Source organism: Falco cherrug, chromosome 1, assembly GCF_023634085.1.
Source record: "Falco cherrug isolate bFalChe1 chromosome 1, bFalChe1.pri, whole genome shotgun sequence".
Classification (NCBI taxonomy): Eukaryota; Metazoa; Chordata; class Aves; order Falconiformes; family Falconidae; genus Falco; species Falco cherrug.
Window position 1 is genome coordinate 84,676,205 of NC_073697.1, and position 18,309 is coordinate 84,694,513.

Consider the following 18,309-nt stretch of genomic DNA (forward strand, 5'->3'; position numbering starts at 1 on the left):
TTTGCTTAGATAAATTTATTAGTGCATAGGTTAGAGATTTACTCCCCTCCAATATTAACAGAACAAAGAAATTCATGTGGAAAACAAGTTTTGTATTGTTCTAAAACAAACCCATTCAGGCAGCTATATAACATGTAAAAACCATGGAGTGGCCTATTGAAATATCTGGTCTTGATGGGCGAATTATTGCATTATAAATAAAATTCAACATGATGGGATCATTTTGGGGGTCACTTTAGGCAACCAGCTGTCAAAACAGCAGAATGGATCCCCCCCCCCCCCCGTCTAATTTGTGTATCTGTATAAATATTTACTGACAAAAATCTAAAAAACTGTAGAGTAAAAATACATTTTACCTAGAATGAGTACTAAGGCAACCAATCTTAAGTAAACTTCCTCACAAGCATCGATGAGTGTTCTGGACTTAAGAGGTAAAGAAATCTGTTCATTAACGAAGCCAAAATTTTTCAAGCTACTTCTTTATGGCTGACTTGCAAGACGACCAGTAATTATTTTTTTTTTTTAAATGTGTGACATCTGAATAGCTCTAGCACATTCACAGCATGTTCGGACACCAACACAGGAATATTCATACATACAATATAAATTGTAAACTTTGCTGGATTTCATTAAGTCAGACTGAATCATAGTTTACTGAGTAACTTTGATCTCAGACACTTTCAAAAAACCCTAAGTTTAAGTATTCTAACCTTTTAGGACCAAGTTATTGCAGTTAACATTCTAGTCGAGTACTAGGAAACATTGTCAACTGTAGTTTTAGACTGTGTTTAAGGCCGCACATCATACTTAATTTCTCTTACAGTGTAAATGTATCTACATATCTACAGGGATATCCTTAAACAATGAGAAGTCAAAAACTCAAGTTACAAATATTTTACACAAAATACAAAAATAACATGTAAAATTAAATGCAGTTACTTGGTTACATTGGAAGTCTTTCAAGCTTTCAAGTCCTGCAAGCTAGCATTACAACAGGTATGTATATACTAAAACACTTCATACTTGTTACATAACATATATTTCATAACATATCAGTGCCTTAGTTTGCATTGTATTTCAGACTTTTCTCAGGGAGTTTATCCCCATGTGCTATATTCACATACCAACATTAGCAAACCTCTGACAAAGAAATCTTGACTTGGTTTTATAGAGAAAAAGCATGGGTTTTGTCACATTTATATGAACAATAAGGCTAAACTGATCTATCGGCTTCCTTTGTACAAGGGTTATTTGCAGAATTATCTGCTCAAGTTCAAATTCAGCGTGCATTCTTTTGTCAGAAACACTGCAACTTAACTTTTTATTACAAAGGTAAGGAAATATTTAAAGCAATTAAACCTTAGTCATATTGACAGAAGTAATCAACCTGGAAAGTGTAAAAAAGCTTTTTTCTTTTTTTTTCTTCTCAAGTGCAATGCAATAGACAGACAGTTAAATAAGTAGTCTTTTCAGAATAAAATATTTTAGCACTTGTTGGAGAAAATAAGTATAAAGCGTAGATACGTTAAGGTGACAAAATAATACACTTGAAGACAAGGCTACATCTCATAAAAATGTTCAAAAGAGTGCTAACAAAAGCAGCACTGGTAAGGTATTAAAATTCATGATTAGGATTGTATTAGCAGTAGGAAAAAAAGCCAAACAGTCAAAACTCAGTATTGTCTCTCAATTCCATATTTAAACTGTTTGTAACACTGAGATATGAAAAAAATCCTAAGTTACATCAGAACAATTAAAAAGCAAGTTTCAGCCTTACAAACATACAGTTTGAAATGAAAATCCATACATATCCTAATACATTCTGATCTTCATTTACGAGTAAACATCAAGTGATTTTTTCTTTTTTAACCATTAGTGATAGGTCATCATCACGGGGCGGCATAAGGCATCATTTATTAAAAAAGGTTTGGTTTTACTCAAGGTGTATTTTGGAGTTTCTGAAGGTTCGTAACTCTTGGAATGTGCTTGCTATGATAGTGTTGTTGCTAGGATAATTCCAAGTATCAGAAGCAATACAGTTACACATATAATTATGAACATCAATTTCTGCAAAGAAAGAGAGAATAGTTGAGATTTAAATACCTTGTCAGATACAGAACGGTTTAAATACATGCAGATCTACAGAAAATTAATACTGACACTCCATCTGAGTGTTTGGATTTTCCTTCTCAAGAATGCTTACTGCCACAATTTCCTTTCATTAGTCTTTCTTTTCTAACACACATGTACCCATAGTTACAAGATGGAGCTATCTGTGTAACATTTTTGTATTTTGTTTCACTGAGTAATTGTTACTGCTGTATCCAATTTCTGTAAATGTAGTTACACATTGAAACAGTTGCAATAGCGAACATATACTTAACAAGTCTAAGTGCAGCAACATTGCTTACTGTACTGCCACCCTCCTTGGATAAATATTTGTAGCCTGCTCAAACCTTCACGATTACACACTTAGAATTCAATAAAAAGTCAGTAAGAATATGGTGTAGGTAATAGCTCAGAAGAGTCGCAAGGAAAAAAACCCAACAAAACCACAGAGAGACAGGTTCTACATAAATGCACCTAAGTCTGACATTAGGTTACGTATTTCTGACTATAAGCAATGATACAGTAAATCCTGTTATCTGCCCATAACCCAGAGAAGAAACTGTAAGATCAAAAAACTTTGATATAAGATTGTTAGTACAGAAAACTGAATTCCTGATTAGCTGCCTAAAATGACATCCCTCTCATAGCGCTTCGTATTTAGTTTTAAGATACCACATCTGTCTATTTTCTCTTGGACTCAGAAGACTTAACTGCTATTTTCTACATAGCCTGGCTAGGTGTTATATTTACAAGAAACGGTAGATTAGTACAGCGAAAATCTCAAGACTGAAAGAATTCTCAAACTTATCTCCTAAAATTCCAGTTGGAATCTGCAGACTGCTTTTACAAATACATTGCTATTTCCCAGTGTTTCACTTAGTCTAGTATTAATAAACAGTTTTAAAGTCAGAAGTTTTAGGATGCTCTGCAAAGCATAATCGCCAACTTTGTGTTTGTATTCTTCTGCTTTTATGAGAACTCAAAACCATAGAAAAGCCCACTTGATAACGTTCCAAGTGTAACCAGTATTCCCTATCTTACTGAAGATTTGTTTCCTGGTGTGAACTTTTAGTGTTAAAAAAATAATAATCATGGGACTGTGAGGCAATAATTGGATTTTTTGGCCTTGTTTCCTTCTTTTGTTGGAGTCTGACATAGTAATTGCATTCTGCAAATTCAGCAGCTTACCACCAGATGTCAGCTTTCAATATTCACATGCAGAGTGCTGTTCTGGAGTATGCAGAGCCAGAGAAGATCCACCCGTGCGGCTCAAGCCTACCCCCTACCCCCTGCCTGTACTAACTGTAGATATTAAGGGTTAGTACAACAACATAAGCTACCGCAGCAAAACAAGAGAAAAATTAGTTGATTAGTTACTTACTGCCACAGTGGCAGGAAGTCATGCATGCTGAGGTTATCCAAGCATCACCGAATACCAACAGACAAACCAATAATTAGAGCAATTAAGGCAATTGACACCAATGACACAATGATAATTATCCACATTTTCTGTCAAAAAAACAAGGTATTATTTTAATATTAAGTACACTGAGACTTGCAATTACTTTCAATTTTTAAAACAGTTGTTAGATCCACACTAATTTTTATTGAAGCCTAGAGTATTCTCAAATTAAGACCGATTTATCTGCATACTTTTGTGTACAAAAGGTTAAACACTTTTAAGTGCTTACATATAAATTATTGTGATTAGGACCTATATAGTTATCAAAGATGAGAAAATCATCATTTACAAATACATTTGAAAAATTATTTAAGTGTCAAAAGAACCTACTTAATGTAACAGGCATGTTATCTATATGTAGATTTTTTTTGTTGTTGTGTGTTTGTAAAATCCTTTGGTAAATCTTCCTCTCACATACTAATTTGTAACATTTTAAAATCTGATTTTAAATATCACAGCTACAAAAAAATAAAAGGCATGTATCAATCCTACCCTGAAGGACTAAATACAACAAGAAAAATTCAACTGAAATTGAAGGTTGCTTCATACTGTGCTAAATTAACATACTAACTGACACAATTACAGAAAGACAGCATACCCTTCGTGCTTTACTTTGATATTTAACTGCTTTTTTTGTCTCTTCTTTTGCATGTTCCACGTAATCTGATGCGTTCATCACATTCTTCTCTATGTTGTTGACCATTTCACCCTTAAAAGGAAATGAATTAAAAAAATATTATTGGAATCACAGATCCCTGTTTAATGAACCTAAGAGAAGGATACTACAGAACACTAACAATTATTTTAAACAAGTGAATAATGTACGTATTAGTGGCTGACATTTTTTCTGCTTTAACGTGTAAAGGAAAAAGAATGAAAAGCAAGGGCTCAAAGTTCTAAGCAAACAAGGAACATACACGGGCAGGGCAGGCATATTTCTCCCTTTTGCAGAAACAAATAGTGAACATCTGAAAACATACCATCTTTAATATGAGGCATGTTTTAACCACCAAAATTAAAACTGATATACTAAAGAGATCAGAAATCCCTGACGTGTCTGGAAGTGGAAAAGGGTATTGACAATTTTGACACAAAGTTCAAAAGTTATCTAAGAAAATGCACACATATAATAGCAACTTCAAAACCCTCAGAACTGAAGGTTTCAAATGTAAATACATAACAAATTCAAAGTAACTATGATGAATGAAATTTGGTAACGAAATGGAGGATTGGTGAAAAATTACAGTAAGTTTATTACCTGTGTTTCTGTCCATCAGAAGAAATAATAAGCAGCAGTAAACAGCAAAGTGTTAAAGAATGATACACAAGTAATTTTGTTCACTTTAATTCAAAAGAAAACTGCTACCGATTTGCCTTGGTTATATATTTAATATGAAAACTTCACAAGACTTCCAGAAAAAAAACCAATACAAAAATAAAATAGTCCTTTTCTGGCAAGCTTCTCGCCTGAACATTATTCTTTTCGCTTTCCAGCATAAGTCAAAGAACTTTAAGAACAGAAGTTAAAAATATTTTTATTAGATAACTGGTATATAAAGACTACAAATAGAACAAGTTTATGTAAATTTCAAGTGAGCTTATGAACCTATAAAAGACAACCTGAGTGACCTGTCAATGCCTTTACAGTCACATTGTAACAGTAGTCACACCTTTGTATACACTTACACACGTTGCATACATCCTTGCTGATGCACATCTTACTCTAGCACGGTAGCCCTTTTCCATGCCTGTGAGACTCCCATATTCCTGAGGTATTGGCCAACATTCTGGGAGAGAGTTGTTCTTAAAACATGCACAAAATCTTAAAGCATATTACAGTGTAAACATGTTGAAGAAACTAGTAAGTGCACCAGCTGGAAAGAAAGTCTATGTTCAGTTTTATTCGTATCAGAGTACATCTAGACTACCTTTGTCTACAATAAAATAAAGAGACCTTTAGTGATTAACCTTCATATATTCTAATCACAGCCAAACCCAAGGTAAGCCTGTATTATCTGAATATAAGCGATTGTTTCTGCATATTTTGAAAAGGAAGAACGGGGGGAAACAAAAATCCCACTTACATAAATGTGTTTGAATTTGTTCACTTACCTGAGTCTCAACAAACATCGCCATGTCTATAAACATTTCATGTAGTTCCCGTATGCTAGATTCCAGTTTCATAATATCCTTGTGACGTGACTCTATTTCATTCAGAGCTTGCCTAGTTATTTGAGAGTCTGATATAATCTTTGTGAGAATGAAAAAAAAATACAGACGTAAGTAAGTATGTGCTGACACACTTCTAAATAGCAGAAGCAGCTGAAGAGAGAAGAGACATAACTGGACCAGAAATACATACATCAGAAGTGAAGATTGAAGGATTACCACTCTCTAACATTTCTTCCAGTTCCTCATCAGTGGTGGTCTTTCCAGCTAGGATAAAAACAAAGTACTTCACATAACATCACTTATTATTGAACATAAAACTTAACCATACCAGAAGGATGACAACTCGAAGAAAAAACTCTTCTACTGAGTGTTTTTCAGGACAAAACAATGTAGCTTTTAGACATTACCAAGTGCCATTTATCATATGAAAACACCAGAAAATATCAACTAATAGTCAGAAAGCAAATGCAGATTCAAAGCTACAACAAGGAAATCCTGGTTAGTGGCGGGGGTTTGTTCATTTTGGTCAAACTGAATAGTTTTATCGGAAACATTTACGATGCACATAGGAGCCTTCTAAAGCAAAGTGTTTTTCAGAAGGAAGAACTTCAAATGCAGAGTATGTATATAACATTCAGTATTTACTTATTCAATCATGTCACACTGACACCCAATTCAGTTACTCCCCACCACTGTGTGGGCAATAAAATCTTTACAGAAACTTGGTTTTGCCAACACAAGACTGCATTCATATTCCACATAGAGAAGATGATTACCCATCTTCTTGCATCCCTTCACTTCTACTTTTCATAGCACATCTAACAATTGATGTAGCTTATTATTGCACGTTTAAGCAAACAGAATCCTATTGATGACGCTGGTAGGACAAATGCAAGCATTATGAGTTCCACAATACATGCAAGTGATTTGTACTGTACAGTTTTAAAGATTACTTGTAAAATCTTTGTTCTTCACATGTAAAATAAGTTGAGTATTTGTAATAACTTATACAACTCTGTCCTATCAGATGAAAGTTACAGTTTGAATACTACTTTTGATGTTAATACCAAAGAATGCTGCAAAACCTGCTTTAAAGTTTTTAGTGCCGAGGAAAAACTGAAGGCTTTAACTGGGTTATAGCAACACTAATTTCAAATGACCTGACTTACAGGGTCCCTTCCCTCAAACATATAGGTAAAGAAGAACTTAACTGGACTGATAAAACCTCACTGAAATGCTGAACTGAACCATTAGCATGACAGGCTTATGACAAATTTGAAAAGCCCATGAAAAGGAAAGTCATCTTATAATTTGCCAACTTTTCTGTTTGCATTTCTTATTTCAGGAATGTATATACTTGCTTTTACAGAAGACATTTAAAAAGGGTATTTCTAGGTGCAAGGTGTTATGGATGTTTTTAGGCACCTTCCAAGGCAGAAGCTGTGGTTCAGAGTAGTCAGGTACCTTTCTGAATACTCCTTTTAATAATCAATGGTTAAATAAGTCAGATGTGAGTCAGTCAACAAATACTTAAAAAGAGCACATAAAGCAGCAGCACTGACTTTGTCAGATGAATTTGACGTGTTCTTATTGACAAAAATAGCATAGCATAAAAAGAGACGTCCTGTTTAGCATGTTAATTTTGGAATGGCTTTTAATAACACTTGCTGTCTTCACAACACAGCTTTTTTTAATGTTTCATTTAAAGTTGCAACATCAGAAAAAATGAAACAAAGGAAAAAGATATTTTCTTTAATAATTTTCAACATAACATATTTAGCAAGTTGTCTCTATTTTCCTTACAGCTGTTCTGAAGAGTAGTAACAAAGAGTTTATGCCATCCAATAAAACTGATTCTTTTCTCTCACGTTTCAAGATGTCCAAGATGTACGATGCTCTGTACCAAGTTTAAGCAGTAAGAAACAAGGTGGTACTAACACAATCTTAATTAAAAAAAAAGTGTATTCAGGTAACTTACTTATCTCCAATTGTCTCTGTATCCGACATTTGCTGCGTTCTCGAAAAAGAGTTTGGGTCTCGTTGTATTCAGTCATGACCTCCACAAACTTGTGAGCTAATACAGAGTGCTGTTTTTTGAGGATTTAAAAATATGGAACAAAAACATTTATTTTCTTTTTATATAGCAAACACTACTGCACAACTGAAAGCGGTATTTGCATTCCAACAAAACGGAACATGAGGTTCTGACAGTATTTCAGAAAAAGTGAAACTCATTCTCTGTTTTACTAGAATCCTTTCATTTTCTTTAAACTTAAGTGATCATACCTGTGTTTTTCTAATCCTGAGGTCCACTGACGTCCGATTAGCATTCTCACCCTGATCAAAACTTTGTTCAATAGCTAAGAACAAAAAAGAGTATTATGAGTCAAGGTTCAGTATAATTATTAAATACTGTAGCTTAGCCCAGTTACTTTGTAAATACTATCAATTACTACTTTTTTCATGTACTAGCTCCCCAGAGACACATTTAACATTTCAGGGGGAGGAGGGGGTGGCAGTGATACATATATATATATATATATATATGTACACACACACAAAACACCCCTAAAATAATTTCAACAATTCGTGCAGATCTTAAAGATTATTGGAGTAGTTATTGTGTGTTAACAGAGTCACACTATTGCCTATTACTCTGGAAAAATTTCAAAAGGTGTATCAAAACAGGCTGCTCTTACAGTTTAAACAAACACCATACCCCAGTGTTTATGAAAGACGAGAGCATATAGTAATTGACATATAGTCACATTGAAACACTCAATGTATTTCAAAACCTATGCTAAACAATTAAGACATACAACAGAAAGCCACAGCAAAATTAGGTAGTCTGAATTTAAATACAATAGGTGCTCCAGAGCAATTCGCTTTGTAGACACATGCCATGGAGACTGCCTTTTTGCAGTTAATCTTCTTCCAGAACATCATGACCAAAAACCAGCTTTTCAGTTGCAGAATACATTTATACACAAAGGAATTACTTCCCATTGTAATTTTCTAGGTTAATTCTGAAGGCAAGCAAGCTCTTTGTCCTGCTCCACAAATTAGGTTGTGCTGAGACCTGGCATTTATCAATGGTGAAGCTTGCCAAGGAGGAATAAGTAGAAGATGATACCGTTACTGACATGGGCTGTACGTTAGCTGGCAGGGAAGTGGGTGTCTTTTTTTTAGCTGTACAATACAGTTTATACAAACAGAATTCAGCTTTTAAAGTTTAAAAGTTCACCTGCAATGCATTAAGTTTGTAACACTGCTACCATCCTGAATCATTACAGGTGACAGTAGTTTTATTTCTCTTCACAACCTACCCTTTAACCTGGCTCGGATTTTATTAGCAATCTTCTTTATTTCCTCATTTAATTCTTCAAGTTCTTCCTTTGTTCCTAAAAAATATATATATATTTTTTTTAGAACAGTTAGTTGTTGGTAATAGTAAGCCTGCAACCATCTACAACTCTACCTTGCAGTCTCATAACTGTATTCAATGCAACCATGCAGAGAAGTTTATTATACTCCCCGTGTACTTTAAATATGACTTTTACAACAGCACACTACCCGATTCCTGCTTTTTGTGTCAGGCCCTCACACCTGGGAAACGTTACTACCAAGTCACCAACTAAAAACCAGCTCATAAAATATTCCACTTTTTTCCTTAACACAACACTTCCAGGCTAATATTCATTTGCTGATCAAAATGAAAGTTCACTGAAGTTTATCAAGTGAAAATACAGATCTGGCTCACTTTTTTTAGTTCTGTCTCTCAGACTCATAGCTTTTACCTTTATTAACCGTACCACGCACCACCTATATTTTTGAATACTATACATAGAACTGTTCATGAAGAACTTGGCTAGATCTATTATAAGGTTTACCGAGGACGCTAGATTAACAAGAGCAGACATTGCTCACTTGTAAGTAACACTGTGTTCCTACACAATTCAGATGCATTACTGTGCACGTTTTTTAGCACAAACACAAGCTGATAAATAAGCTGAGATCACAGATTTTGAACATTCAGATGAACCCATATTATACCTGAGATTCACTGGCTCTATGACTGTTAAGACAAAAAGCGGTCTGCAAAATCATTGTTAAGAATACAAACATTCATAAACAAAGAAAACAGGGGGGAAAAGAAGCACTTCAGTTTTTTAATCAACAAGAAGATAAATGTCAAGCTAGCATTGCAACACCCCACAAAAGTATCTCAGCAACTTTTCTTCCCTTTTCCTTAAACCCTGCCCCCAAATCCAGACATGCTTTGAAACACGAAGTGTTGAGAACAGAGAAGGTTCCATGCTTCTGGCTAAGTTCCCTAAACTTTTGAGTTTGCTGTTCAGAAAGCACATCCTGACTTTCAGCTTTGGGGTTACAGCCTCTAAAAATAGGGCTCCAGTGCGGAACGCTCACTGCCACTGTAGCAGCTGACTGTAGCATTAGTGTTAAGACAGGATCTTGCCCCTGCTGAATAAAAAGATGATGGCTTTACTGTATGAGCTTCAGTTGACAACTTCAACATTTTCACTAATTATAAGAACTGCAAATAGTCTCTTAAGTTTCTGAAGACAATCACTTCCACGATACTGTACTAAACTGAGTTTTGGTCTAGCAAAGGTTTGGACAATGCAACAAATATTCTGAGAATGTTTTTATACAAGCGAGACTTCAAAAAGGTAAAAGTAAGCAAATTAAAATATTAATTCAATACTAAATACGGAAATATTTAAATAAATTGTGTTACATTTTGCATTCTGAACACCTGAAATTCCATTCCTATAGACTGCTAAAACAATTACAAGAATTATTTCGGAATATCCAGCCACACATATCTGAAGTCAAAAAAAGCAGTAACTCACTTCCTTCAGGATTTGGTGCCGACAGGATAATGCTGTGCTGCTTCTTCACTTCTTCCACATTTTGTGCTATTTTTGCAATATTATTTCTAAGTTCCTCAACCTAGAGGAAGAGAAATACGGCCATGTAAACATTAAATTACTCAGGGCAACAATCTAAACAAATAAAAATTCCATTGCAAGATTTGTTAAGTATCTTACAGAAAACTCTGCAGAAATGTTGGCATTTAAACAGCTTGCTTTTTCCTCCTTAAGAAAAACACGGTATTCTTAATAGTAAATCTATTCTGCATGGCCAAAATCTTAAGTGCTACTATTCCTAATAAAAAAGATTTTAAAATTCTTTAAGCAAATTCCTTGTGAACACGGAGTTAAAAACACTTCCATGCAGTAAAGACAGAAAATACCCAGAAATGAACAAACGCAGGCGTTACTGACATTTGATTTGTCATACCACTGCAAAGCATTCAGGCTGGTGGGGTGGGGTGTGTGTAGACGAATCATTAAACCTAACTACAAAAATTGAAAGGCATGAAGAGAAAACTGGAAGTCTTTAATGCACGGTGAAAACTGTAACTTTACCTGTTGGAAAAAGTCATCCATAAAATGGTCTTTTTCAACAATAACTGTCTCCCCATCCTCGGTTCCTTTATACTGTAAAAGTCAACAAAACAAATCTGTGAAATAAAACTCAGGATACTGTTCCAAAACAAAGACTTCTTCTGCATTGCTACTGCCTACACATTTTTGCCAACAGCCTGCAAATACAAAAAAGTGAGGACTACTCTAAAAACAAACAGAGGTCAAAGAAAGTCACCTGACTACCATGAAATTATGAATGTTAAGGCATGTACTCCTCTAAACAACCTCAGGACAGGACAGAACCAGTCTGTAAGCGATGTCACAGTTTTCATTACCTATCATAAGAATTATTAAAATACAATTTGACATGTAAATAATCTCTCACAGCATAAAGATACTTCCACAGTGAATCCCACGTGAACTGAAAGTAACATCAGGTTAACCAAGACATCATCAAACCCTGTCAAAGAAGCAACAAGGGGGTGTCGGAGTCGCCTTAAGACATCTAATGAAAGCTACAACAAAAAGCTATCAACATCGGCTTACTGGTTTCGCCCTTGGGTGTTTTCAAGGCTGCCATTCCAGACCAGTTTAGGCATAATTAGCTGCACTAAACTACATATCCACTACATAATTGCTACACCCTCAGAAAGCAGCCCAGGAGGCAGAAGCTCAAGCTGACAGGGCTCACACAACTCCAGGGCACATGGCCCAATACTTCTGAGTGACACTTCCCTAACCCTTGAGCTAGTCCAGCAGCATCTTCAGATCCTGACAGTAACAGAAATTCAAATTTTATCAAGGGAAAAGAGAATCAGCATGCACCACATAAAGGCAAAGAGTTCCAGCTCCCATGTTCTCTAGTCCCGACTGCAGACTGTCTGAACTGCATTAAATCAAAATTGGAACAAAATACTATTCTACCATCTAGCCAGTGAGTTATCTGTTAGAAAAAACAAACTACAAGACAAGTATTATTAAGGGACGGTCTTGTCCAAGATGCCTTTTTTTTCTTACAAGCCCCTCTGCCTTTGATGTTCTATCACCCACTTTCTGCTCCTAGACCCTAATCCTATTACCCAATAAGCCCTTTGTTTCTGGCTTCATTAAATTAGACGAGATGTATATTATTTGCATGACAATTCTGCAATTTAATTCTATGTCAAACACTGCTATTATCTAATAACAAAGGTCATACTCAATGAAGATCTAGGCACCAAAATCTAAGAATGCCGCAAATTTCAAGGAACATTACTTATACTTTGTGACAGTTCCTTTACTGCAAATTCAGGGAGCGCACAAAGCCCTTTGACAATACGCATGTCAGGACCTACCCGGTGTTTATGCTCAGGGGAAGCCATAATGCCCCAGATGAAACAGGAATTTATATGTCACTGCGCTCCTGGGCCACCCTCCAATCACTCGTAGTGCCGTCTGTCATTAATGACTTTTTGTAGTTACTCATTTTGGGGAGATGATTGCTAGAGCTCAGTATTAAATAATCTCTCCTTAGGGATTTTGATCAATTAACAGTTTTGTTAATACAAGTATGTGACGAAGTCTGTGAGCACATGAAGTCACCCCACTTTTACCCATTCCTCAAACCACAGTGCTACAAAGTTACCAGTTGCAAGTTAACATATAAGAATGAGCTACAGTTTAAAGACATTTAATTTCATCAGAACACCTTCTGCTGACATGTACCGAGTAGAGAATAGTTTTTCTGATTGTTTATTACCACATCCTACATTTAGTTAATTGAACTAAAAATAAAAAAAAAAAAAAAAGTACCAGCTAAGAAATTCAGCATGTCAGCTTTTAGTTTGGTCAAATGTTCTAAGTAAAATATTAAACACCTGAGTGAAACTTAATGAAAGATAAAGAAAAAAAAATATCTTGCTCTGAATTCCCCTTTACAGATGCTAGGCTGGAAGGAAACAGTCATGATTGCCTACACTGCAGTCTGTTTCATTTCAATTTCACATTTGGTAGCAATGCCACCCCTGACAGATCAACGCGCTGTCTGCTGATCGTTGCAGGGTTTATGGACAGCCTACTTTGGACATCAGCGCTTGAGGTGCCTGAGACTGGTCAGCCTCTGTTCTCTATGTTCTTGAATCATCACTTACCTAAATAAAATACATCTTATTTGCTAACTGTTCAACCTCAGTAATGCACCTTCATTTGACAAGCACACAATTCAACCAAGAACTGGCTTTTATCATCAAGTTCAGCAGAAACAAATTGTTTCTCCTAGACCTTACCTCCCCAATCTAAGCAGTGCCAACAACCAGAGCCATCTAAGGGTCTGTTTGCAGCTCATACCTTGACCTTGGGACTGAAAGCCTGGGCCATACGACTCCATAGATATTTATACACTATTTATAAAGTTCCCTCAGAAGTTTTTTTTATATGACAGAATCCAGATATTCAGACAATATCAGTTCTCAGCTCCAAGTAGGAGCTACCCCTGATGGTTCATGAAACTTCTGACATTCCCCGTATCTCAGAGAAGTGCAGAAACAAAGTCTAGCTTGAGATATATTACCAAATTAATTACTGACCTTTGAAACTGAAAACAGCTTTTGACTAAAACCATGCCTATTTCTCTCCCTTGAAATTCCACTCAACGTTAGTTACTTCTCAGCACAGATAACGTGTATCCCTCGGCAGGCTGCAACAGTAATAACTGACAGCCATCACCGCAAGGAGCAGGTTGCAGAGTGTTGGTTTCTCCTTACACCATCAGTGTTTCCAGAAATTCTTTTATATTAGAGTAGCCGAGGAGATCTGTCAGGCAGCTGCAGCAGGTCAATCATTAACGTGCATTTAGCAGCATTACTGTACAGCCAGAGAAACGTCATATGGTAACCACCTTCAAGAAATCACTTTACATTGTTACGACGTGGAAAACATACAGCTCATCTTCAGTAAATTCCATGTCTGAACAAAGACTAACTAAGAGGTTAACTTGGGGAGGGGAGGAGGAGAAGAAGAACTCAGTAATGTTTTCCTCCTTCTCAGAAGGTTTTGCATTTTTTTCCACACTCCCCCAATTCTACCAATTTTAACTTTTTTGACTTTGTGGTTCTTCACTCATTCATAAACCGTTCTGGGGGCACTAAGTGAACGCCCAAGAAACAGTTTATGAAAAATGTAGTTCTGTAGAAGTTACAGGTCCTTATGTTACAAAAAGAAAAAGCATATAAAAGCGTATTTTCAAATGTTATGCCTATGACATCCTCAGAAACACCCAAGAATAAAGAAATACAAAAAGCACGTATTGAAAATGATTAACCAATCAAACAAGAAAAACTGATTTCACCAGACAGCTCTGCATCCATTTCAGCATAGAACAAGACGGTAATTTTTGAGCCACAGGAACAATGCAGCCCAAACTCGAGATCTAAAACATCGTGCATGTGTAGAAGGTTTACATCTTTACCTGGTTTTTAAATGATTTAACAATAAGAAAGAAGCCTGAATGAGTTTTATTGACAGACCTTTAAAAGGACATCAGTTTCCAATATCTGACACTAGCCAGAAGTGCTGAACTGAGTGTCTGAACACAGATCCTACAGCTCTTCTTAAGCCATTTTAAGACGGACTTGCACCCATGAACAGCAAACCACCGAATGCTAGGAGAATATTTTACAGTCATTGCTATATACTTGCTCTGTTGATTTTTTTTTTTCTTCCCTAAATATCTCCTATTCACTGCTGAAAACAACATACTGGATCAGAGAGGACCTTTTATTCTTCTTTTAATCTTACACTCATTTATGCTCAAAATAACTAAAACCAGTCTGGGATTTGACCGATTGCACAGTTAACCATATTAAAGGGTAATTCAAACAGCTGAAAGAAGTTAATTTTGCCCCGATTAGAATAACTTAAGAGTGACATTAAAATAATCCCCTAGAAGTGGACAAGTACAATTGCAGATGCTATCCTCTGAAAAAGCACATGCAAGATGTTTTCTAGCTAGAAAATAAGCAGCAGCAACATCATCTGAAGGCTGTATCATCTGCATGTCTTTGATTTCTTTCTCCAGCAACTGTTTGAGTACTGTTTAACTGCCTAAATACAGTGTATTAACAGAAGTATCTAAAAGTTATGATTTTATGTTAATGAAACACAAAAAACTTGGTAAGTAACTTTTATCCTTCTCTATAAAGGGAAATGAGAAGTATGAAAAAGCTACAACTTTTAATGACAAAATAGTTCGCTTGCTGTCAAATAAAATCCAGGAATAGACAAATGAGGACATGCTAAATGAACTTTTCCGCTAAAAGGAATACAGTATTTAGTTAAAACAGGTCAGTGTAGTAGCAGCTAAAGTACTAGCATCTCTTAAACTAACTGTATACCACATTGGGTCTTTAGGGGAAATGAGGTGGATGGATTTCACATTTAAGGTAGAACCAAAGAAAGAAGGGAATTCTTACATTAAGGGAAAGAGGCAAGGCATGGTCATTCCTGAGTTTTGCAGGCACAAGCATGTTTAAAAACCACAACGTGTATATATATATATATATATGCTTGGCTCTTCGCTTCATGATACAGGCAAATAAAGTACAATGGAACCACGCTAATCAAACTGAAACAGTTTGGAAAACAGGCAAATAAATATTAATACATTATTTCTCCCAGATTATTTATTCCTTTTCAAAGCAATCTTACCCATGTATGATGAAGGATCACTGTTCAAAGCATTTATGCTAGTAAAGGAAAATGACTTCACAAAAACATGATCTTTTTTGATATTTCAGATGAAGATGGAAGTTGCTGCTTCTACAAGTTCCCTGTGGAAATCAAGTTTTACCGATGCCATCACCCGCAGGTATGCAACTTGTCAAAACGTCACGTCAACTACACACTTTTCAGTGATGAAACATAGGCCGGATCATTAGTAACTCCTACCTTCATCTGATGTTTAAATATTTTCTTCTAGTTAGAAGAAAACTTTGAAGTTTTAAGTCTCTAAGCTATTTGTTAGTTGTACAGACAGTGAAAATACTGGTGATGAACATACGAAGCACTTCAGCAATACTGAGTGTCGTGTTTAAAGAAGTCTCTTGCTGCAGGAATGTTTAAGGTAAAGTAGCTTGCTGCAGCATGGTAATCTTTTTGAATACTAAAGCCGCTTTAAAAATCCCTATGTACCGCTACTTTAAAAATTTTTAACAATGTCTAAGGGGGGAGTAGGGTTTGGGTTTTTTGTTTTTAATTCACAACCCCATACAACAGACCAATGCTGCTTCACTTCAGTCACAACGAGGCCTACGGGTTTAGGTTTGTAAAGGAAAACGCGAATTCAGACCTCCGTTTGCTGCTTCCTGCTTCTGGGAGGCATGCACCGCCGCGGCACATACCCCCCCAGCCCGGCCACGTCCACGGCCAGGAAGAGGGAAGCGGTACCCCTGGGAGAAGTTCCCTTTCCCCCCGTAACTCCAGAACTTCTTTCCTGGTCAAGACACGGCGGTCTGACGCCGAGCACACGTTCCGGACGCCCACCCATCCATCGGGGAGGCCCGCGCAGGCCGCCGGTCCCCGCACCCCGCGCCGCAGCTCCTGGGCGGGACCGGCACAGCCGCGCGTGAGGGGGCCCGGCGCTGCCGCGCGCTCTCCCTTCCCGCGTCTTTTCGGGGCCGACGCACGAGGCCGAACCCCCCGCGTGACGCTGCGCCGCGCGCGGGGCCGGGCCGGAGCCGCCCCCGCTGCCATCTTGCCCGGGGCCGCGCTCGCGGAAGCTCGCGCACTGCGCCACGCCACGGGCCGCTCGGCAGGGCGCGCGCCGGCCCCGCGGGCCGGTACTGGCGGCGGGGGGGAGCCGCGGCGGGAGCCCCGGGCGCCGCCAGGTCCCGGCCGGGCCGCGCCCGCCGCGGGAGGGAGGAAAGGGGCCGCCCCTCGCCCGCCGGGCAAGCGCCGCGCTCCGGCCCGGGCATGGCGCCGCGCAGCCCCGGCCCCCGCCCGCCGCCGCCCTCGTCACCTCCCGCCCCCCCCCCCCGGAGCCTCCGCGCTCCCTGCACCCGCCCCGCCGTTCCCACCCGCCCGGGGCCCGAGCCCTCACCTCTGCCAGGTCGGCCAGCCGGTCCTTCATCCCCGCGGCGGCCCGGCGACGCCCCGAGACCTCCCCGACTGCTCCTCGCTCGCTGCCGAGGGCCGCCCGCGCCGGGGCCGCCTACCCCGCGCCGGCTCGCTCCGTCCCCCGCTGGGCCGGGCGCTGCGGGCGGGCCGCGCCGCCACCCCGCTGCCCTGCCGCGCCCGCCCGATGTCACGGCAACCGCGGGCCGCGCCGCGCATGCGGGGAAGGGGCGGGCGGGTGCGGCAGCCGTCCCCTGGGGGCGCGCTCCTCGCGCCGCTGACGTCACGGCGGGGTCGTTCACCCTCCTGAGGTAAACGCCTCAGCGGCGGGCGGCAGCGCTCCCCTTAGCCGAGCGGCGTGACAGAGGGGTCAGGAAGGTACGACTGAGCGGAGTGTGGCCGCGTACAGGTCCGAGGGGGCGCCCCAAAAGAGAAAGGATCGGCTTCGGGGAGCTGAGAGGTCTGAACCGTACCGCAGGCACCTGCAAGGGAATTCCCGCCCTTGGAAGGGCCTGGAAGCAGTGCTGCCAGGCATATTCGAACAAGAAATCATAACGCGCGATTTTGGGAGACTATTATGAGACAAAAAGTTGTAAAAAGTTGCGATACAGTTATTTTTAGTTGCATTTAATTCTTTTCTGGTATGTGATGTGGGTAGGCTGCCTTCTCTTTGCCTTTTCCTAATATTAAGCTATGGCTTGCAGTCCATTTTCCCCCCTCAGAGCAGCTGAGAGTGATGCATACCGTGACTGGAAATTAAAAGAAAGCTGTATCCTCCCACTCCACGAAGCAGAAGGTGACTAACTCTTCAAGGAAAAATCTTTAAGGTTCCAGTAAACCACCCTTCACTGGAGTCCTAAATCCGTACAATAATAGATATGTGTTAAATGCCTGGGAGTTTCTAGGAAATAGAGCATGCACATACTGTGGAAGGCAGAAAATCTGCAGTGGTATTGTGTTCTTAGGTGCTTGCTGAGAACTGCTACTTCAGACGGCAATTACCTGTAATAATTTGTATCTCAGTGC

At 38.8% G+C, this 18,309-nt stretch overlaps 1 protein-coding gene across 5 annotated transcripts; it reads right to left on the reverse strand.

Moving 5' to 3' along the window:
• Positions 1 to 17,511, reverse strand: STX2 (syntaxin 2). Of its 5 annotated transcripts, none has more exons than XM_055702429.1 (11): positions 17,270 to 17,511; positions 11,197 to 11,268; positions 10,618 to 10,717; positions 9,070 to 9,144; positions 8,030 to 8,103; positions 7,722 to 7,830; positions 5,934 to 6,007; positions 5,684 to 5,821; positions 4,170 to 4,280; positions 3,558 to 3,618; positions 1 to 2,067 (listed from the first exon to the last, which is right to left on the reverse strand). In XM_055702429.1, the coding sequence occupies exons 1-11, from the start codon at positions 17,297 to 17,299 to the stop codon at positions 1,934 to 1,936; spliced, it is 978 nt and encodes a 325-aa protein (XP_055558404.1). In that variant the 5' UTR covers positions 17,300 to 17,511; the 3' UTR covers positions 1 to 1,933. The 5 variants fall into 5 exon arrangements, 3 of the variants coding, with proteins under 3 accessions (XP_055558404.1, XP_055558383.1, XP_055558389.1); XM_055702408.1 differs by having other exon boundaries at positions 3,491 to 3,618; positions 17,270 to 17,508; XR_008730952.1 differs by lacking the exon at positions 3,558 to 3,618 and adding an exon at positions 4,830 to 5,358 and having other exon boundaries at positions 1,966 to 2,067; positions 17,270 to 17,509.
• Positions 17,512 to 18,309: the final 798 nt, after the last annotated feature.